Genomic DNA, 24,544 nt, shown 5'->3' on the forward strand with positions numbered 1-24,544 from the left:
TCAAGTCATCTCAGAGTTGAGATTTATCTCTCCTTCCTTGCGAACCCTCTTAATCTCAGTCAGACCGGATGGGAAGCATCAGTGAGCCGCAATCTTCAGGTCTCTCCACAGATTTTCAAAGGGGTTTAACTCCAGGCCTCTCAAGCAGATACAGAAACAAAGCCACTCCCCTGTTGTCTTGGATGTGCAATCTGGGTCATCGTACCACCGTGAGGTGAATCTCCACCAAAGTTCTGTAGACATTATTTTTTTCTTATTTTGCTCATAATTCCCATACTCATGACCAGCTTCTCTACTGCTGGAAATACACAAAAATGAGAATACCGTCTTTACTTTTACCTATATGCCATTCCCCACTTCCTAAATTGCAATAAACTTGAAATGCCTCACATCCGTGAGCGTCGTACCACACCTTATTAACTCCCACGATTAAATGGCAAATGGAATTCCCACTGAGAATATTAATATGCACCTAAATCTGATTGTCATTCAATTACTTCTAAGGGACAACGGGAGAGTTTGACTACAGATCTAAGGAGGGAGAAAAAAAAATCACTTAGTGTGAAATAGATTATTTCTCTTTCAAAAGGTTGAGATGGTCTGATGTCGGTGTTATTGATAGTCATTGTTGTGACACTCACGATTTTTCAAATGGCTGCACATCTCAGCAGACATGAAAGCTGCTAATTTAGAGAGCCAAACCAGAATGTGCCGACCCATTCCTGGAATTGAAAGGAAGTGGCGAGATATCAACGTAGAAGAAGAAGCTCGTTACTGTGCACTGGCAAACCAAAGGTAACAGTGGTTGTGGTCAGAGGGCACGGGCAATATTGTGGCTCACATCCTCAGAGGAGTGCTTGCCTCCTATAATTGGAGAATCCCTTGACAAGTTACCCTCAAGAGAAAAAAAGACCTGGCAATGGATTAAGCCACAGACGCTATTCCTTTCTGGCGTGCATAAGACTACTCTATATTTTAATCTTTGTGGACTACTTCGTCATTCCATATATGGCAACTAATGTAAACAAAGACTAATGTTTATGCCTGGATGTTCAGTATGAAGAGGAACAAGCTGGCCACGTTGTTTGATGAAGCGCACAATTTCACTACAGTTTCACCATCACTGATTAGCAAAATATTAATTGATCGGTTGTTTTTCTTTAAAGATTAAAAGTCGCAAAGGGCAAAAGTAATCTGTCCACATGCATTATAGAGTAAAACTCCAGGAAGCATTACATTAAATATTGTTATTGAATCAAATCAATCTAATCAATCTGAACGTTTTGCCTCTAGGATGTATATCTATATTCATAAAAAAAAAGAACAGCAAGGTAACAAAAACTAAATAAAATACAGAATTAAATGATGTATATTTTTTTTCATTTCAATCAGCACACTCCACAAATTAGATACATTTTTAAAGTGTGTACTTTGCTGATTAGCAACCTATTGGAAAAAAAAGCACCGACAGTACAGCTGTTTGTCTGTTTGACGGAGACAGTAATTTCATATCCTGTATTTTACATTGTGATCATCATTTGGGGTGAAATTGGGAGAAATGGCACCATGAGGGTCATGAGAAAAGAAGTCTCCTTAGAAATCAGGAAAGTTGCAGATGAAATTCCAAATAATAATGTCGGTATAGAAGCTCTTTCACAGTTACTTAAACATTAATGGTGAATCGTTATTCACCTTAAACTTTTTGGGATTGGTAATTGATTTGAAGAGTAGTTTAAACATGGCTTATATCCCAACACACTAACTATAAAATATAATTCATCATTTATGTTTCTGACATTATATTATGATTATGATAAATTCAACTCTTTGTCCCTCTACAGTCTAATAAAATACAAAAATTAATGAGCAAGACCCGTGTGCACTGTGTGAAGGTGATGCGCCTTAACATGTTGGAAACCATTACAATGACAGAATCTTGAAACATTAAATAAAAAAACAACACATGGAATACAGATACGTCATGTCATACGATCGATTGTAAGGATACATATGACACTACAGTTACCCTGCAGACGTTCCTGAGATATAGCGTTCACGGGAATGGAGCGTGACTCTTTTCAGTGATCAGCTGCTAACACACAGCTAACACAAATAGCATGCTGTATTATAATATCTTAAAACAGTGCTTTTGAGCTAGCGAGCCAAAATATGAATACATGTTTGTTTTTTCCCTCATCCTTTCCTCTGCAATCAATTTAAAAAAAAAAAAAATTGTCAGTCAACAACGTCTGCGGTGAAATAAAAGCTGGAGCGACTGCTTCAGTGCAAAGCATTAAAAACTCGTAGGTGAGTGGGTTCTCAGACAAACATCTCTTCAGTAAAAAAAAAAAGGAACATGTGTTCACGTTGCAGTACTACTTAAGTGTTTGGCTTGAATTACATCCATTCTTCCTCAAGCCTCTGCAGCCGACTTCAGTAGGAAAACCTCCCCGGACTGTCACGAGGGAATATCTTCTCAACCGCATGATTCTCTGCAACTCCATTGAAACCAAAAGACAAACGATCCCTACCGCGTTCCACCCCATCCAGAAAGGCATTTTGTCTACGTAATACAAAGCCAAGCGCTGCTATGAGTTTAAATGGGAAATGGGCACTGCTTTATTATGCTGCAGAGCCTTGAAATGAATGTGGATAATAGATATATTCACAGCGGTATTAATATCCTCAGAGTTCATCTTTATTTTTTTTCTCCCCTCGTTCTCCATTTCTCTCTCACAGGCTCCAAAGTATTTTGCCCTTGGCTAAGCCCTATACTAAATAGATTTATGAGAACATTTGTGTCATATTTCCTCTTTTCCAGGATTGTCAAGACAGATTGTCAGTGCGCCACTGATTGAGTGGAATCACCACGCAGACTCGGTTCCCATTGTCAGGCCCCACATATTCATCTCTGGGGGGGGGATTTAACGAGGCAAATTGGCCGCTGACGCTTCTCTTAAGGCGTTGCTGCTGCCATCGAGATGAGGTCAGAGGTATGGAAACAGTGTAATCTACGGCTACATTTCAAACGGTTATAGTCCCAATATCCAACGGTACGTCTACGAATAATTGCATAAACAGTACATTAAGAGTTCATTTGCAAACCACTTTCACTGATATTCCCTGGAGGGCAAACAAATAATATAGTATACATTATAAGGAATATAGAAAAAATGAAAATAATTAAAAACGGAGATATTTGTTGAACCCTTCATGTATACAATACCTACTGTATATATGTCGAATAGATGGCATGGAAGTCATTTTTAGTGGCACTCGTGGTGATAGAGCACCTATGGCTGAGACTCAAGTGAGCTATTAATGGTAAATGCTAACAAAATGCTCTGTTTTCTTTTCTTATTTTACAACTAACATGGGAGGAACTGTCAGTCAAACACAGTCAACAGCTTTCATTTGTATGCATGTTGAGAGATTTGCAGTGAATCTGCCTTGGATTGTCAATCTGACGTCTCACAGTGTCAGCGTCACTGTTTAACCTGAAGATAATGTAAATGAATAAGTAATGTAATGGATCACATTTTCATGGCACAATGGTAATAAAATAATGGTAACATCTACCAGGATTGTGATTCACTGAGTCCTACATACATATCTGTGTCACGATACAATAATTACTGAAGGCAAATGGAGGATTTACTGTATATCTTTACAAAGTGAAGCTGGCAGTGGTGACAGGGTGCTGTCATTCTGGGGGGGGGAGCAGAATAGGAATAATACATTTAAATTAATTTCATTTTCAACGAGGAGGTCTTCACCCCTTTAAGCTATCCAGACCCTCCTTCAAATCCTTCATCCCTCACAGTGATGTATCAGTAGAGATCAACAATGACATGGTGGCAGAGGAGGTTACCGATCCTCCGTGCAGACAGAGATGGAGCTCACGGTGAAATGTGCTACTAGTCCGGATACAAATCCAATGATGAAAGCAGAATCCGTATCACAAAGGAAGTCGATAGATTGAATGCGGCGAAGGATCTTTTAGGCAACAACCTTGATGTTTTCAAAAAAAAAAAAAAAAAAAAAAAAAATGGGCAATATGAATAAAGATTGAGAAATTCATCCTGCAGAAGAATACATGTTTGCGTGTATATGGGCTGGAATAGAATACGTTCAGACCAAGGGACTGGATGTTCACTATCAACCTTGGGATTAGTACAGTTGGAGATATACTGCTTCAAACCTTCCGCTGCCGTAGACTTCAACAACTTCTTACAAATAATCGAATCAATTCAGCTCTGTATTATATCGTATTACCCTACATATTACATGTGGTGTGGTCAGGGTTGGACGGTTGGACGTTTCCATTTATTATCTTAACAATGGTAAAAAAAAAAAAAAAAAAATATGGTTGCACCGGTGTCAAGATTAAACTTGATACAGTACTCAGTATCTAGGTTAGATATTGTACTGTGCAACACGTATAATTCAGTAACCTTCATGTTATATAACAATCGCGTCCCTCCACAAGCTCTATTGATTTAAAAAAAAGAGAGATTTGGAGTGCCTGAATGACTCTTTAGCAGGTGAAGAAATGTGCTTCTGGAGATGCTGGTTATAAATGCGGTCGTGTACATGTCCTTGTCTGTTATACATCGTTCCACAAGCGATGCTTTTAGAAGCACTGCCGTTCGCAAGACACACAATGTATTTGAATGCAAAGTAAAGGACATTGAAACAACTCTACATGCTTTTAAAAGGAACACCTTTTGCTACGAAGGAAAATGAATCAATGTCCCTTAGCCCATGGCCAGACCCGTTACATTACGGTCATTTAGCAGACGCTTTTATCCAAAGCGACTTACAATTCAGTATCTATCTACACACCATAGACGCAGCTACGGGAGCAAAATCACATGTTTCTGTTACGGTACTGCCCATGGCCAAACTTTTCAACAAATTTCATGAAGACCGTTTAAGTATTTCATAATTTCTTTTTTTTACATATGCTGCTAACAACCTCCTTGATGAAGGTAATTAAGATAAGAAGCCATTGACACCAGCAAGAGGACCAGATCAAAGAAAGCGAAGGCAAAGTGCTGCTCTACATTATATTGAACAAGACCTCACTGCATTACATTACATGACTTTGACGGGCACTTTGTCCACAGCTAATGATTATAAAGGAGTATTATAGTACAATAGTTCCAGGATAATTACTTAATGTGTTCCCTCCAATCTTTTGCTCTATTTTTTTTAACAGAAAACCTAAAAACGCTTCCAGTAGCGCCGCGGACAAGACTGGGTAGATTGCATGCAAATTATCTTTGTGAAATAATAAAGTCCACATCAAATAAACACGTAGTTATTCTCGTTTGGTGATTTTGTGACGGTACTGATTCTGGAAGGATGTTTTTTTTAGGTATGGTAATGGAGCGATAAGGGTGCTGAGAGGCTCCTGTGTTACAAAAAAAAAACTAATTGTGCCCACATAGTAATATAACAAAGATCAGATATTCATTTAATTTAATTAGCACCTAGAATTAATTTGCCTTTATGCTAAAATAATTTGCGGTCAAATTGCAGTTCATGGTGCTACGGTATGAAAAGGAAAACATGTATTTTTAGACAAACAATTAGGTCTTCATTTTGTTTGGTTGTGAGAACATTTTAAGCTGCTAAAAGTTTAATGAATATCCGAGTATATTTATTTTACTAATACATACACAGTTATTTTCTGCTCAATAAAGTAATCTATCCACAATGCAGGCCAGTGTGCTGCTCCTATCAACAGCCCCTTCCTCCCTACATAACCAGTTATTCGCCTTCATACTGCAGCAGGCCCCGATAAACAAAATGGAACGATCAATTATGCAATTAACAAAAATCATTCACTGAAATACGAACAGATCTGCAGTATAATACATTTTCACATTTTAGAATTACTGTGGGAAACGAACGTACACCGTTTTGAATGTCGGTGAAATGATTGAGGTGGCAATCCAATTTCTTAGAGAAACTGTGGGCCGTATGAGTGAAAGTCTGAAGCAGCCAATCAAGGCAAGGCAAATTATGATTTCCTTGGTAAATCACCAAGGCCTGATTGCACTTATCAATGAACACAATAATTGTACAAGCTCCAACCATTGTATATGGCCATTTGATTACATTGTAATCGCTCTCTTGACATTCAACAATAAGAAATAACATGCAGATAACCATGCTAAACACAGGTTTGTTCTCAAAAAGATGCATTACCCAAGTATTTAAAACAATATATGTTTAATCCAGGTTTTACTGTCAGCTGTTTTTCTGTATGTCTTAGATGTGGTATTTTATGCTTTTGATGTAAACGTACTATGTTGTTTTAGTATTTGCTCATGCAGTGCTAGCGCAGATATTGATTGCAGTGTATAATCATTATAATATGAAGCCCAGTAAGAGGGGTTGTTGCCATGCTAACAGCTTCCAGGTTTCCAAATAATCAATGAGGATTTTTTTTTAAACTGTGGCTATATGACTAGATAATGTTACGGCATTAAAGGCGTTCCAGTCATTGAAGTTGGGGGTTGAGGTAAGAGACTAATGTTAAGTCTTTTAGTGTACATTGTTAAAGCAGGGGTAGGCAACTTTAGGGAAACCAGCAAGTGCTAGCTAGAATTTAAAGTATCCAAATAAAACTAAAAATCCCAGCCCTCCAGGCCTCCTACCTTATGTTTTATTCACATGTAAGAAAACAGCTAACATTACCGTAATGAACTTAAACAACAATCATCGCTATTGTTTTGTTCTCACAGCTGTCGAGCTCGTATATATATATTGTTATCGGGACATTTCTGTCCCCCTCGCCTTGTGGAAGACTTCGGTTAAAGACGGAGACGGACGATCAGGTGGACAGTCGTTTCATACGGGCTGAATGAAATGACTGGACGGGCTTATCACAGGCCTGCGTCAGCCACATATACCCGATTTTCTTTTTCTATTTTATGAGCATTTCATGTATTCAATGCTTTCAGGATGTAAAGAGAATGTAAATAAATACAACAAAAATGCTTTTAAAATAAACTGCCTACCCTAGCTTTAAGATGGAAAGGACGCTTTGTTTAATCTTCCTTAGCCAGTTTACCTGATACAAAAACCAAAAGCTTGTAGAGGATCTGAAGACAGTGGTGAATAATTAAGTGATGCTCTACTGTTTCTACAGGCAGTAAAAAAAAGCTTTTCAAAGACATGGAGTCGGCCAGAACACGGCCTCTGGTCTTTGTGCCTCAAAGTGAATCTGATGAAATAGATTTTTAGAGGCTCGTCAGCAGAGATTTACGCTTTTCTCATTTAAAACTAGCTTCAACACGCAACTAAAACAACACATAAGTTCTACCAAAAAAAAAATGTCTTAATGGTACAAAATAAGAGAGAGATATTTGAAAAGGGTATCTGGCCTTTTCAAACATAGCAACCCTTCCTCTAGTTGACATGTTAGTGTGTTTTTATGTCTCACAATGTAAACAGGAGGTCTCCTTCACTGTTACACTGTCCCACTGAAAACCTTGTTAAATGGTACGTGATGTCCAATGAAACAAGAGGAGTTCGGTGCGCTCAGGCCCTGCTCCTCCACTAGTTCCTGAGTCCTCAGTCAATTAACTGGCATCGTCTTGAATAAACCATTTCCATGAAATGACAAATTGATAGAATTCAAAATTTGCGAATATATACATCTAAATATATACGGCGCGTGAGACTATTCATTCCACTTATACACAATGGCTGGCAGCCTCAGTCAAGTGCATAATTAGTTGAATTAGATTAAATAACCAATTACGAGGCTAACAAAGTAAATAAGCCTTCAGGGATTCCACCAAATTCCCGGGAATAGATTTAAAGTGGAATTAGTTTTATTGACAGGCTGAATGACAGCGTGGTCAAACAAACAACTCTATTCCTGTCACAAAGAGAGAGAGCCAGCCGCCGTCAAGGGAGGAAATAGATAAGTAAAGGGTGAAAATATGTGGATAAGATGAATATATAGAGAAATGCATTTACTGGTGTATTTCGGTAGTCGTATCGCTCACAGTAAAGTCCCATAACCTTGTACGGGCTACATTCATTACCAGATGATGTTGGTGCTTATGTAATGTATGCGTGGGTATTTTGATATGCAACGACCTCAATACATAAAGACACGGAGACATACCTTTGCTGGCACTCTCCACGTGCTCCAGTTCGTCCGGAAACCTCAAAATCTCTTGGTGACTCTCTTCACACTTCTCGGCGAGGAAATGAAGAAGCGTTGTATTCTGACTGATGGATTTAGTGTCTCGTAGCTGAAAAAAAAACACAAGAAAATAACTTTTTAAAAAGAAAATAATTCATGAATCCAGATGTTTTACACTCATTTATGCGTTCAATGTACTTCACAGGCCTCATGATTAAGGTGCATATATAATGGCAACAACTGTGGGCTCTGGTGGGTACGGTACACACCGAGATAATGAATCAATCTCCAGTATCAAAAGAGGGACTGGAGAGAGACGCAGTTGATGAAGACTTAATAAAATGAAGATGCATTATGAAACGCAACACACTTTCGCATCCAAAGACAGATGGCTAGAAAAACAAACGCTCATATACCGTACAGTGCACACACACACACATAAAATCATGGCGCACCCATGAGAATAAAACAGTGTGGCACGGAAGTCTGAATGGAAGTACTGTACTGTGTTTGCCAAGTATCTCTGTGTGTGTGTGTGTGTGTGTGTGTGTGTGTGTGTGTGTGTGTATATGTGTGTGTGTGTGTGTGTGTGTGTATGTGTGTGTGTGTGTGTGTGTGTGTGTGTGTGTGTGTGTGTGTGTGTGAGTGTGTGTGTGTGCATGCATGTGTTCAGACACAGAAGCCGGAGTCTCCACATCAAACTTGTTTCATATTCATTCCCCACCGTGATTGCCATGCTGTTCGAATGGCATGCTGGGTAAACTAATTATCACAAGCCACCTCTGTGTACTCCTACTGACAATATCCTCACTGTAAACAGCCTGCATTTGGACATGCCCACGTACGAGAACATGCAAACACGTGTGTACACACACTTACACACACACTTGCACGCACACATTTAGGCAATAGTGAACTGAAACAATCACAGACGTAAACACAAACACACACATACTTTCGTTAGATGAGGATCAATCTTTTTGATCACGTTGGGCACTCACAATTTAATTTCACGGATTTAAAATTCTAATTTGTTTATTGTTTTACCCAAAAACTGTGCAAGCAAAAAAGGTGCATACGTCTGGAAACACTGGAATGTGTAACACACACACATATGGACATTGCCCATTTTTATGCTATGTTATATGTAATTTACATGCAATTGAAACACTTAAAATGGTTATTTAGGTAGATGATTACATAATTTACAAAGGGGAGCCGGTTTATACGGCAGGAGCAAAGAGAGACTTGAGATAACACATTCAGCTAGTATCTCTGGTGTCTCTGTGAGGGCAGGGGGAATCCTACATAAAACCCAAGGTGCTGATGTTATTTTCACACTATTTTACATCAGGAATTTCAGTCGATCCAGCTCCTCGGTATCGTGAGAACTGTGCCAGGGGCTGTGGAATATCTACGCACAAGGTTGAAGGGAGCTGGTCTACGTCAAAGTCCGGGGCTGATATTAATCCTAGTCCATCCGGCGTCCCGACCATTTCAAGTGTGTGCTAAAAGCCAAAAGGAATGGAACGCTCTACTTGAAGTGCGTCCTCTCCCATTATGTTTTAATGGCTGAGCTGGATGGAGTGTAAATAAATGCATGCGCTCCTTCAAACAAATCTGCTCATTTGAAATAGATGGGAAATGCCTCTTCATTAATGTTTTGCCGAAAGCAAATTCCCGAACAGTGATATCATTCAAACTTTCATAACATAAATTGCCTTGAGGTAGCATTATTTCAAATCCCTAACTAGTTAGCGCAACGCATTCCAATATATTCATCATTTAGACCGGCAAGGTATTACAAGCAAACTCACTTCCACTTGAATATCCAGATCGAATATAAATAAATAACACGATAATTAACTACTAACAGAAGAAGTGGCGGTGGGAATATAGAGCACTCGCGCTAACGGAAGAATCGTCGGCCCTTGATTGCTCAATTTAACTTCTGCAGATGGAGCAGCAGGTAAGGGCAAACACATTGTATCCTTGCTCATACAGCTCTGTATTATGCTGCATTAGAAGGAGAAAATGAACATATAGTATATATTGTAAACAGGAAAAAAAAGAAATACAAGGCCACTGCTGAGAATGAGCTCTGTGAATAGAGAGTGATATCAGCTCCCACATGTGCCGTGGCCATTTTGAGAGCAGATGAGAAAGTCAAACTGAATTTGAGTAGATGACTCCAAGTCAAGTGTAACAGGTAGCCCATTCTGTTCGACTTAAAATCAACACACACCATTGCCATGCGGTCTTAATTATAACGCAGAGCATGTTAGAAGTGTTTTCCCGCCTTAAGTAAGACTGGGATAAAACCCAAGAGAAACACTAGTTCTTTGTTTTCAGTCAAGCAGCAGATGGTTTGATCCATTCATCCAATTATGCAATTATTCCCTTCTATAATCTGCTGTGGATTGTTATGCAATGTTCTTACAATACAGGTATTCTGTGAAATGCATGCATACGTACACAAATCGTGAACATTTGCTCACATGCTTTTTTTTTTTTTTTTCACGCTGAGCTGTAGTGACATGAAATCCACATTTCACCGCTGTCCTTGTGAAGCCAGAGCTGATGTTCGGCTTGAGGAATATATATATATATATATATATATATATATATATATATTCCATCCCGGGAGATTTGGGTGTCCTTGGAAGGACAGCGGGGCTGTAAGCGGAGGGCTGAAGTTGGAACGCCAAAGACGGGTCAGCCTATGCCCTTCCTCCTTGTTGCTCATTCCCATCATCAACCTCCTCCTCACTGATGAGCCCATTAGGTACCCTAGACCTGCCACCCGGGGGGCCATTTACTTGATTGACTAAAGTGAGAAAGCAGACTTTTTTTTTTTCTTGTCCATCTATAATGGCCCAATCAGCCTCCTGAGGCATTACCAGGCTCTACACTGACACCCCACACTGATTCAGTCAGCTGTCAGGAATACCAAAGGCTCACTGGATTCACTGTACCAAAGCGCCTTTTTTCCACACCTGCAAGATAGCCGGCTTCATAACGTGTGTTAAGTGTGGCTTTTTGGCATTCGCAATTAGGTCTCCCATATGAAAAAAAAATCCCATGTTGAGAGTTTTTTTTTTTTTTTTTTAACCTAACATGACTGATCTATTTCACATAATGGTTTTTATGCTTACACCCATTGTAGCACTGCTTCCGAACAGCAGGGAGTTTGAGAATAACGCCTCCAAAAGTGTCACGAAATCTTACACCGGCTGCTTTAAAGATGGATTTTGCAATTTATTTATCCCCACAGCTTGATTGCCAATCTAAGGCAGTGTTGGGGGCGGCTTGCCCTTTCTTCAGCAACCGGCACGAGTTCTCGAAAGGCATCGGCTTCATCATCAATTAGATAAGACATCGAATACTGTTGCTTATGCTACAAAGCACCATACTGCCGTAACTACTTCAAAGGGACACAACAACAAAGTCGTGTTTTGGCTCACAATAAAATCCTAATTTGTTGACATGCTGTTGATTTTGTAGCTATTCCTGTTTTTTTTTTTGTTTTTTTTTGCATAGCCCGACATATCTCCACAGCGCTGTGTCAGCACTAATCAATGGTCTAGCTCAAGGCAGCATCATCACTCTGGCTTGTTTGTTGTTCTTTTTACCAATCACAATCATTTTGGGCGGAGGAAGCAACAACAGTGCCATTTTCAAATGTTTAGGACAATTAAAAGATAAATATACTGTTGTCTTAGACATATGGTTGCTAAGAATATATGTCCAAATATGTATACACATGCGCTTACGCGGTATTGCAGAAAATCATCCTCAGATCAATATGGTCAATCCTGATCCTGATGCTATTCGTGCCATTAAACAACTCTAGCTTTGTCTTTCTCAGAACACCGTGAAGAAAAGCTTCACTCGTCATGTTTCTATTCAATTGTCAAGAAACTTTTTAAATGTTGCAGAAGTTGGCGGTACAGGCTGTAGACCACCAGTAAACAGAGTGACCAGAAACAAAACAAGTCGCCTTGTCCCTCACATCTACTAAAGAGAAATGGAGAGAGGTCACATTCCATATTGTCTGGAGACAAAGACAAGCATTGGTATGTTATGTCCTAAAAGAAGCTCACAGCAGAGACAGATGAGTTAAATGTTTGCTGCGTCCAAATTTATTCTGCGAAGGCATTTCCATAATCCATTTAGCTCATCAGCTCTTTTTCCACATATAGGCAAAAAAACACCTCATGCATGAGTAAAAACGTATTTTTTTTGCAATTGAGAAAGTTTTATATCATTTTTCATGTTTCTATTCAGATTTTCTAATGCTCAAACAAATTCATATAAAAAGAGAGAGAGAGAGAGAGAGAGAGAGAGAGAGAGAGAGAGAGAGAGAGAGGGAACAAGTCTGCTACAAGAGCTTGGTTGTGTTTAGTATAGCTGTGTTTGCATGGCTGCCTGTCCTCTCTTTGCATGCTCTGTCAGTGGACACAGCTGCTGCCTTTTTTTTCCACTCTGCTCCACGCCTCATCATGGTTTTTGCATTTGATATGTAACTGTAGATCAAGTCCCCGTTAAGAACTCTGAGGCAAAATGAATATCATGAGATTCGGGTTTACATTCGTTAAACCACCTTCCGACAAATCTTGTCTTTATTATCTGAGAGCATTTGATGGAGGCGGGACAAGTCTGACTGTATGCCTGCATATTTATGTATACCTTCAAATGATACAATTACATCTCGATGACCGCCTGACAAACGTGTGATACAGTGTAGTACGTGGAGAACGTTTTCTCTAAATGTACTGAGATTATGTGGATAACTGCCTTTTGTATATTTAGTTATAAAGATTACTCATGTATGAAGATGTCACTACGAGGCAAGAAATCTCCAAACTGTTTTGTGGGGTGGAACAATGTACAGTGTTTACTTAAATCAGTCGGCACAATCTCTCTCTGTCCTCAGAAAAATCACTTATATACCTCGTCAAAAATATGCACTCGACAATAATGTGAAAAATGGTAATTTGCTTCACATGTTACTTCATGCACCTGCAACCCTGCAGTGAGTGTTACAAACACTTCTCTGTGATCTCCCGCGGCTCGGATTGAACCTAATTTGCGCGATGCCTCTAACGAATATGAACAAATGCATAAATAAATGTATGTATTTTTTTTTTTTTACTCGTATGCTAATGTCAGTTCATGTTTCAGACATCTTCACAGCATGGGGTTCGTCTGGGTTGTGCGGCGTGACGGTGCGTTACCTTGCAGAGAAAGCTCATGTTGAAACCAAACGTCTGGGCGTTCCTCGAGCCGGCGTTCATGTAATTGCCGACCAGCAACACCAGCTCCAGGAGTTTGCATAAGCTTTCGCTCTTCTTCACCTCCTCGCAGGCAAATGTCACATTCATGATGTCCGGCCGAATGTTATTCACCTGCTCCTCAAATGTCAGTTTGAACAGAATGCCGTTGAGACGCGGTCGCAGGAGTTTGACTGAACTCATCTGAGGGCATGAATGAAAGAAAATAGAAATCAATGAACAAAGTAGTGGTGCTTTCTCATTTACTGCTTTCCTGGAAATATTATAGTGAGAGCAGCCCAGCATGGCCACCTGCTACCGTTGGCATTCATTTTCAAACTAAACACGCATGTTCTCTGCAGGGCGGGAAAGAGCATGTCCATTACTTCTGTGATCTGCCCTTTAAAAACCTAAAGTAAACAGCAAAAAACTGATAAGTCGCGGCTCACTCGACAGGCAAATTGCACTTGAAGGAAATGGTTCCATAGTAAAGCAAATCGAGATTTACAATCGTGACTTTTGCGGCCGTCTGACATGAATTCTGTTCCTCTCTATCTCAGTTATTTCCAAGTTCCTTTAGAATGTGGGCTTCCACATTAACGTTTAATAACGCGAGGGAGCGGAAATCCTATAAAGTTGCGCAACCTTGCCATCGCCGCCACGTTGAGTGTAATTACGGCTACAACTAGTTTTAATGAATGGAACATCAACTACCCTCTTTAGCGAATAGGATTAACCTCTTTCCTGCCTCCCTTCTGACTTCCATATGGATAAAGGAATCTCCCATTAAACAGATTTGTCATGAATAATATAACAGCCTCAATCAATACTTGTGGGCTTACGAGTGGAATCACTAAAGCCAGAAGAAAAAAGAAAAAAAAAAAGAAGAAGAGGAAAAAAATAGTTCTGGAAATGGGAGGAGAATTAAAACAAATAGGGTTCTGAGTGTAAGATATGTGGCAAAGCGGCAACCACAGACGAGTTCTACAGATCGACGCATAATCCGGTGCTTCGAGGCAACCTTCAGGTCCAACACATAAAGTTTCATTACTGCTTGAAAATATTCATGTGTATGGGCAAGTTGTCTGTCAAATAACCCCCCCCCTCTCCCCTCCACGCAAACATACCCACCCACCTACACACACACACACACACACACACACACACTAACACATACACACATAAAGCTCACACTCGTTCTCTCTCCCTCACTTGAATTGATTTGTATACAATAAGGAGAAATCACAATGAAAGCGAGCCACACTGGTGACAGATCTGGCAGGGAAAAGCTTGAACGCAGCTTATTTCCCAGGGGAACTAAATAGCTCTGCATTGAGGAGGTACTTCATCAGCGGGGAGGTATGTGATCACAGAATTGGTGAGATCACCGGGGAAACTGCCACCGCTGCGTCACTGCATCTCCTAAAAGACACAGGCAAAGAAGCCTTCGACAAATAAAGAAGATAGCCGGGGAGCTGGAGCACATCTGCGACCCCTTGGGTCTAATTGAACATTTATTTTGTAAATCCATGTAATGTACCTCTATGACCTCGATGTAAAGTTAAGTTCAAAGATAACACTTCATTTTACAGTTGTTTAAAGTGCTGTGTATTCACTTGGTAAATGGATGGGAAGAGCAGTTAATTAAAAAGTAATTATAGCTGTAACTAAGTGGAAAGGTCAGGACGGCTTGATGATGTACCTCCCCTCTTCTACAACTGATTTACAGTACGGTTCTGCCTTTTCAGTCACCCTCATTTATGGGTGGAACTCCAGGTAGAACACAGGTCAGTGAGAAAAAGAAAAAAAAAAAGTTGCATAATTGACGCAGTCTGAGCATGTGTGAAACTTTTCACGATTAACTTTAAAAGCTCAGATATGTCAATAGATAGCCAACAAATGTTTACCTACTTAATTCTGTCTGTAATTACTTTCTAATCAAATCAATCAAATTTGTCTGGGGAATACCTAGTTCTTTTGATGACTGAAAAAAAAAAAAAAAAAAAAATAGATTACATTGCGAGAGCTATACTCTGCATTTAAAATGTGTTACTCACAGCATTATGTATCCTATCGATGCGATGGATAAAACTTTGGCCGGTCATTGAGAATTAATCAGAGGAGCGTTGAAACATCAGCAGGCTTTTCAAAGGACTTTTTAACTGACATGATTCATAGCCTTAGGGTATGGTTTTATCATGAGGAAACATTGACAGTTGACGTTAAAGAAATATGGCGTCCACCGAGTTCCTGTTGCGGATTGCTAATCAAAAGCAATTTAAATGTTTCTTAGCGAGAGTCAAAAGTTTTTAAAACGTAGCCGCTGTCATATTGATGTTGGGTGGCAAAAAAAAAAAAAAGCTAACTTTTTCTATTTAATATGCCCTTTATATTGTTAGCTGTTTTAATTAAACATTACTAGAGGTATCCCTCTAAATTAGTTCTTAATTCCCTGGTCCCTTGCAGAAAACAGTGTATGACACAATGATGGAGGAAGACAAAGACAGACAAAGGTGTTAACATTCAGTGTGTGTTTGTGAGGTAAAGAGAGACAGAGAGAGCGAGCAATGAAGGGGGTGGGGGGGGTGAATTTCTCAACTGTGCATGCTTGCAAGTGTTTGACTGCAGCAGACTGGGAGTATGATTGTGTGTACTGTGTACTCTCTCGGGGCGATCCAGTAGTCTCCAGGAAATTATACTCACCACAATGCCAAACTGCTCCGACTCCACTAGCTCTTCATATTCACCCTTTAGTTCCGCTAGCGCATTTAGCTCTTTCTGCTCCGGCAGGTTCTTTATCAGGTTCTACAAAATGGGAGAGCACGCACACACACACACACACACACACACACACACACACACACACACACACACACACACACACACACACACACACAGGCAAAAACACAGAGAGAGCTACTGTTAATGCAAATCTCGTTTTCTGTCCATGTCAGGATAAAAAAATCCCCTCACAGACAAGGATGACAGGGTAACTTACACAGTAGCAGGAGAAGTAGAGTCCAACCAAGCAAATCTGATGTGAGTGATCCTGTTCACCTTATAGAGTTAGCTAACTGGACGACCATTAAACAAGCGTGTGCTCCTGGGAAGAACAATCACTGTAATGTACAATAAGGCTCGTCATACGTTGGTATATTAATACGGATTATATGGGAAAACGTCCTTTGAGTTCTCTATCTTTATTAGACCCGGTTTCAGTGAGAATGCATGGAGGTTTCCTGGTGGTCTGATAGGAGGATGAGTAGATAAGGTCACATAATCCACTGCTCACTGTCGGCTCTTTACTGTGACTGTGGTGGCCCTTAGCCAATTACCGAACATGTCAGGGACCTTCGGATAACTGACCTTTACTGTATAATCCACGCTACATTGCAATTGTCTTGAAAGCACATGCACAGGTTTTTGCCATTAATTTGCTATACTTGCCTGTGAAATTCCCCCTTGCGGAAGCAGAAAAAAAAAAAAAAAAAAAAAAAAGGATGCTGCTGGTGGTAAGGTTGAAGATTAAGATGAAGATGAGGAAGATAATGGGAGGGACTGTGTTTTCTGTAAATGTTAATTGTTTGTGTGAAGGTCAGCCAAGTTAATAAAATTGACCGCAGCAACTTTTCCCTCCTTTTTTTTTTCCCCTCAGAGGAGAATAAGAGGAAGAGGTGCCCTTTCCCAGGTCTTCACAAAGCTTCCCTCCTCATTAGCTCCCCAAATGTATTCAGCGGGAGCAGACTGGCGCAGGGTCACGTGACCAGATGGGAGCCCAGACAAGAAAAACAGAGAGTAGACACTGCTGCTGGGCCACGGCCCTGGCTGACCACTCTATAGACCTCGGCACCACGGCCAGTGTCTATGGCCCACTAATGATGACATCTCTATCCTTCCCTCAGGGAATGCAGCAATATAAAAAAAAATAAAAAGTAAGCCATAATGCAGGCCTGGCATTCCTGTTTGGGAGGGAGCCATTATATCAAATGTTGCTTGCTTTTGCTGAAGCTCCAATTAGGGTCTGCGGCAAGCGATGGCGCCGCGATAATGAAGGCTTTTGATCATATCAGCTGAAGCAGAAAGGATTGTTGATGATATAAGAAAGTAAAAAAAAAATAAAGAAACATATTGGTGTAAATTGGATTTGTAAGGATGGATTTATGGAGTTAAATGATGACTGGGCACATGGGTTTCCTTTTTTTTATTCTCCTTTTTGGTTGAGAGCAATGAATATATTTTGTATTCAGCACAAAGCTAATGCTAATTATTCACTCATGACCTTTGTAAAGAAACTTTTCCCGATGCTGGTTCATACAGTGTACCCGCTTACTTCTTCATAAGGGAGAGGCACAAGAAAAATAACATTATTCTGAAACTGAATGTGATTCAGCCCATTTCTATAATGTATGTTGTTCTGGGAAACAACTTTGTTTTCATTCGTCAGCATGCAGGAAACTACAATGACACGTAGAGACATGCATTCACACAGAACTGCTAACATTCATTGGATTTGCCATTTCCAAAGTGGCTTTTGTAATTACATTAGAATGGATTGGAAGTTTTGCGGTGAAATTATAACAAAATGCTACAGCTAAATCCTCCGACAAACGCAGACAGACGACAAGGTAATGGAAAATCGAATCCACCGTGTGCTTGTCATTTCATTTGTCTGTCATCTCGGTAATTATTAGAGACCCCATAGAGCACAATTGACACAAAGGCAGCACCATATGTGTGGCAATGTGGGAGACGTGGGTGAAGATGCTGGGCCAGACTCCTCACCACAGGCCACCAGACGCACACAGTGGTCTAGGAGAGATTACAGGAAGTACGCTAGCAACACTACGCGTTCGTTTACCGGCTTTTGGGCGACGATGAAGGCGCAACACATCGGCACACGAGCCAAGAAAAAGCTGTCCAACAGCAAAGCGAACGGCAACGTTTGGTACCTTTTTCAGTATTCTGCTCCTTTCAATAGGTTGTCTATCAGACATGCTGTCAGGGTCAGTGCATGGCAGTTGCCTCTCCATTGAAACAACAGTCATGGTCTTCATTTTTACATTTATTCTTTATCTGCTGACTGTCACAGTTCAAAAGATTTCCAGTGGTGTGTGTTTATATATGCATATATATATATATATATATATATATATATATATATATATATATATATATATATATATATATATATATGCATATCTTCATCGGGCTCACTAAATCTGGCTTTTGTAAATCCTGGGCGTGATCATTAAAATATGTATTATTAGTAACTGTCAATCAAGAACATGCTCAGTAGAAAGATCATAATCAATCTTAGTCCAATAGCATATGCACAAGCACAATTCATTTCCATCAGTGGGAAAATACCCCAATTACTATGTGCATACAATGTGCCTGCCTGTCAAAATGTGTCAACTTTCAACTTAAAGAATAACCGTCAAGTGTCCAGACAACGGTTTTTGGCTGCTTCATTTTCTGAAACAGATTGAGGATATCGTTACACAGAAATACTCAAATCCATGTATTACAGATGTACTGTCAGCAGGCCAACTTAAGAAAAAAAAGAAGAAAAAAAACCACCATGTAAAGTAAATATTACTGGAATATTTCCCCCTACTGCTTCCCAGGCCGTGAACGGCGAACTCCAGGAGTGGAAGCGGTCGTGAGGTTAAAGTAATGAGATACAGGTTACGGTTCACTAAACATTTGTAGAAGATGACAGTATCTGTAGGGTTTTCGGCTTCCACACTTTGATCTCTGCTGCTGTCAACTAGCTTCCAGTGATTCGAGTTTAAAAGAGCGGGTATTAAGCATGTATCCGGCACACACTTAACCATACAGTTTACAGCGCTGCACGCTGTTAAAAACAGCAGGTGCTGATGTAGTGCAAAGTGGAAATGCTTTGATATTCAGCACACAATGAATGTCGGTAAGTGTGTGCCACACCGCATATGGATCATGAACTATTTCTGCTCTCTGCTGTACATGTCTCTATTTATGACATTGTGCCATCTTCAGCCAAGTTGAATTGCGCCCCGCGTTGTGTGGAGCAGGACATGTAACATGTACCGCACCATGTTTATGACCCTCCTGCCTTTTGAAATATAGTTAAGAGCCCGGAGAAGCATATTCCACGCAGTAATGTCAAAGTGATAAAAACAAAAAGAAGCAGAGAGATGTGGAGATTTAATCTTAGACGCGTCAATCGATGAAGCTTTTCTCAGAGCAATAAAGGCTTTAATAAGACGGGTTAAATAAAGAAGAAATCCCCTGATGTCTAACAGATGATCGGAGTAAACTGTGTTCCTCTCTACTAGGCTTATGGGAGGTCTACAACAAAGACAAAAGAGGAGCCATGTCTGCCATGCGCTTGACAGATGTGATTTTCTCCTTTTAATTGATTTTTCTCCTCAATTTTGGGAGCTAGAGAAACACGCGGTACTCATGCCCATGATTCGTGATGTGGAGCAACGTGGGAGTGCCACCTCCCTGCCGTGACACCTCAGCAGGCTCCCTACCTGGCTCGTGGCAAATCAGTGAAGACTTCAGTTTGAATCAATAACAAAATAATAGACAGACTTCTCAACATCCTACAAGCCTTAACTTCTGAAACCAACGCTTGACAGCTCTAAAAAAGACGTGGAATTTCATTTTTTTTTTTTTTTTTTTTTCTACTAAGCTTAAGAGTCAAAAGAGAAAAGAGTTTGCACAATAGTTTTGTGGGTGAAGACAGCACCCGTCTCAAACAAAAGGTTACTACCACAGAACTGAAATATGAATATGTGAATGTGGAACAAAGGCTATCAAGTCGTGTTTTTGTTTACGAGAATGGGGACAGTTTTGACAGATAATGCTCAGTAAAAATGGAGCGCAGCACCTTCTGAAATATTGGCTTCCTCGTCTCGATTAAATTTTGTTAATTTTACAACAAAATTAAAAAAAATATATATGTTTTTGTTAAGCATTTACAATAACAATGCAGGTTATCTTATACATGCTTCATGAATATAAGCGACATTTAACCTCAACATTAGAGGAAAACAAACAACAAATGCAGAATCTTATCCAACAGGTAAATATGTTAAACAATGGCCGACAGTTAGGCCGTCGTAGTCTTACAGAATCTACACCTCAGACCTCACTGTGAGTAAAGCTACAGTGACGTGTTGACAGGCAACAAACTGAGTGTGGCAGATTCTAAAATCGCATTAAACCAAATGAGAAATGTAGTCTGAGAAAGAAAGACACAAACGCAGTGAGAGGGAGGTAAAAAAAAAAAAAAAAAAAAAGGTTGAGCGAGAGATAGAAGGGGGGGGGGGATTAATTTGAGGGTTGGGGCTGGAAAACCTGACAGATTATCTGTGACATTAAATGTGTCTTTTAGAAGGAAGTATGGAGGATTTTTTTTATTTATTTTTTTTCGTAAATATGCACACCTGAGCGCCTACTTAGATTGTGAAGGTGTGAAGCAGGATTAAGAGAGAAATTAACCGAGCAAATAGGGGGGGTTTACATAAAGAAAGAAGAGCCAAACACAGAGATGGGATTTGGTGAAGAAAGAGACGAAAAGAAGAAGAAAACAAGAGACAGAGAGACACAAACAAAGTGTTTTTGAAAGCGTATTCCACTCTAACCTGAATCTATTGTGAGCCCTCAGGACTTAGAGATGAATTGTATATATTAACTGCAAGGGGAATATGCTTCAACATTGTAATACATATACGCTCATTTAATGATATCAACACTGATAAAACTGTTTCGCTTAAGACTCGAAGACGAGCCATAATATGCAAGTTGTACAGGTGGAAAAGAAGTGGAGGAACTCCACTGCACTGCATTTCAAAATCATCTCTCATTTGGGATTATTCTCCTTCGAACAATGTCTCATACAGTCATCCTTATGCAGCGCTGGTATATGATGAGACTGTCAATCAAATAAGAAGAGAGCTAGCATGCAAAACAGTAATAGAAATTAATTTGTTTGTGGAGTGTGCTGTCTGTGAGCGTCTCTGTGAGTGATGTGCCATCTGTCACAGAAACAAAGACGCTGAATTGGAGAGTGAAAACAGAAAACAAATTTTACTCGGTTAAGAAAACACAGTACCCAGAGTGCCTGAGGAGAAGCTGCATGGACTCCACCTAATCAAAATTTTACTGCTGTGCTGTATTGTGCATGAACTTGTCTGTAAGTATGCGCGTGTGTGTGTCTGTGTGTGTCTGTGTGTGTGTGTCTGTGTGTGTGTGTGTGTGTGTGTGTGTGTGTGTGTGTGAGAGAGCTTTAATCAATATGCAACCTGAAGACCGAGTGCCTGGCTTGGACCCTGTAGCTACAGATCAGCAGCGTGGTGATGATCGGTGAAAAGTACATGTAGCACCTGAGGTCCTGGCCATCAATTTCTAAAGCACATTTGATGTTGTACCAAGCTGGGCCAAGCCGCGCCTCTCCTTCCCCCTGCCTTTACTTTGTTTATTCAATACTTCTCCTCCTTCTCTGTCTTATTTTTCCAGCCCTAATCAGCATAATGTATTTCGCATTTCATTGTTAAATTAGCATTTGATGCCGAAGACAGTTATGCGCCGTGTGCCAAAATAAACCACAATTAAGCCCGAGGGGGATCCCGTTCCTCCTGCTTAAGCTCTAATCCAACAGGCGCTCTGCACAGCAACACTTATCACCTTGCCCCACATGTGCACTTTTACACCATGCAAATGATGCCCGACAATGTGCCAGGCTGTTACAATCACCTGTTGTTACAGCGCAGAACAAAGGCTGGCATGGGCACCGCCAGACCCCGCAGCCAATGAGCTGCCGACGTGCGACGACGGGCCTCATGCATATGGATGAGCTTCGTGGTGATCCGTGTGATTGACAAGAGGGATGAACAATAATAACAAGCAGGGCTAGTACGAGAGACTCCTGTGAGACCTGTGAGGAAAGGTTGTTGCCATGGTGAGGTGAAGAGAAGTAGTGCAAAAGCCCGAAAACTGATAATGCTGATGTTTACTGTGAGACAACCACGTCAGTGCGTATTAAAGTTTAAAGTGAGACACTATGTCATTTGATACGATTTGAAAATAAACTGTAATTATATAGTCACACTGTCTACAAAGGCATATATATATATATATATATATATATATATATATATATATATATATGTGTAATTTATATGAAAACTGCACATGTGATATTAAATCAACAGGTGCACACAGAAGATAAGGGGCCTAAGGGATGCTAACATGCAGACACGTAGGTGAGTTCTCACCACTACACTCATATTGAAATAAGAAACTCAAAGGTCACGGAGATGAAAAAATATGTTGTAACAGGTGTTGGTCTGACCCAGCGATATATTCTTACATATGGTATAATATGACTATACAAATACGCATCATGCTGTGACTTTTTTTTTTTTTTTTTTCCTGTTCAACTATATTATTTTTCCAGCGTTTTGACTTGATCGGGATTTGCAGACATTTGTTTAACGTGTGCGACGTTCTACTGCTCAATCGTGAATCATAAACGGAATGTAAATGTTCCCCACTGTTTACCAGAAGCCAATGAGCGCTCACTGTGATTTTCACACACACACACACACACACACACACACACACACACACACACACACACACACACACACACGCACACACACACACACACACACACACACACACACACACACACACATACTCACTAAGACATGCTGAGTTTACATACAAGAGATGCTGGACACTTATCTACACTTCTTTGATATTAGCGCATTTGCACACAGAATAGGGCGTTGCTAATTACAAATGAATAGCGGCGGTGCAGTATTAGTCATTAGCCTTTCCTTTTGAAAAGGAGATGGGGTAATATAAAATACACTGGCAGACATTAAACATTAAGAAGCCACTTTGATATTCCACAAAACAAGCCCCCAGGGACGTATCATCCACTGACTAGAGTTAGCTTACCACACACACCAAAAAACGGGGCGTGCTTAAACATTTAGTGATGACTCCCTCGTTTCAAGCAGCTAGATCACGTAACACGTTTCGGGCAAGAGCTGCTCTGCAGCAGTCTACAACTCTGCTCTTTTACTGTTTGCTCGAAATAAATCCTCAGTCCGTGTTGTGTCTACGGTTTGTTAATTCCCTGGATTCCTATCGTTCTCCTTCTTCAGCTACATGGAGCTGGTTCAGGTCACGTTTGGCCTGTGGGCCTGAATTTCTGCATATTCCCAATCCCAGTTTTGCAATGTGCATCCGTTCATAATAGCTGGACAACAAACAAAGACATTATGGACATAGTTCAATTCATAATTCAAGACTTATTTGAACGTTTAAAACACAGAGATTGCTTATTATGCATTTCAAACATATTACACTATATCCATGAAACACATGTAAAGCACTCGAGTGCAAACTTTAGTTAAGATAAATGACTCACGAGTTACAATACAAGATATATGGATAGTTTAAATATTACTGAACCCACACCCACTTACATGGCAGCCTTTCTATCTCGCAATTTATTTGGGGTTCAAGTCAAGCCCTTGTTTTAAATAGATAAAGCGAGTTAAGTGCACTGGAAAACCGTGTTCCAAAAAAGCTGAGAAAAGCCTGGCAAGCCTGAAGGCATGAGCTGGATGTGGGTCATCTTAAATCAAGTTACACAGTACCTGTGCAGCAGAAGGCTGCATTTGAATTACTTCACTGCTGGTATTTTGATGTAACTTTTGAACTTCAGTGGCCGACTTAAGTTGCCAACAATATAAACTTTGTGAACGTGCATTAGCTCTGATCCACTGAGGTCAATGTAGTGATGAGCCAAACCGGATCTATGGTGCACAAGGAGCCATGTCCTGCTTTTGCATGATGGAGGTAGAAAAGCTGATTAAAAAAAAAAAGAGCTTAAATTTGCCGGGGGGGCATTACAACAGGGTAGGACATTTACTGTAGGACATGTTTAAATGTGTAAACTGTAATTTCGTTGTAACATCTCCCAAGATGAGCCAATTAAGCAATGAGGGAATGCAAGGTAGTCCGGTAGAATAATTGCACAAGAGCAACAACATGAGAAAGACAAAAAGGAGCGAGCTCGGAGAGCTCGGAAAGG

At 40.2% G+C, this 24,544-nt stretch overlaps 1 protein-coding gene across 1 annotated transcript in view; it reads right to left on the reverse strand.

The window, feature by feature from the left end:
* diaph2 (diaphanous-related formin 2) overlaps positions 1-24,544 on the reverse strand; it is a 356,685-nt gene that overhangs the window by 119,340 nt on the left and 212,801 nt on the right. The window contains 3 exon segments of the mRNA XM_068715129.1: positions 8,150-8,279; positions 13,408-13,647; positions 16,147-16,248. Of these exon segments, the coding sequence (XP_068571230.1) occupies positions 8,150-8,279; positions 13,408-13,647; positions 16,147-16,248 (472 nt within the window).

The sequence above is a fragment of the Cebidichthys violaceus genome, unplaced genomic scaffold (genome assembly GCF_023349555.1).
Source record: "Cebidichthys violaceus isolate CVI_PGR_0920_01 unplaced genomic scaffold, fCebVio1.0.p SCAF_2, whole genome shotgun sequence".
Lineage (NCBI taxonomy): Eukaryota > Metazoa > Chordata > Actinopteri > Perciformes > Stichaeidae > Cebidichthys > Cebidichthys violaceus.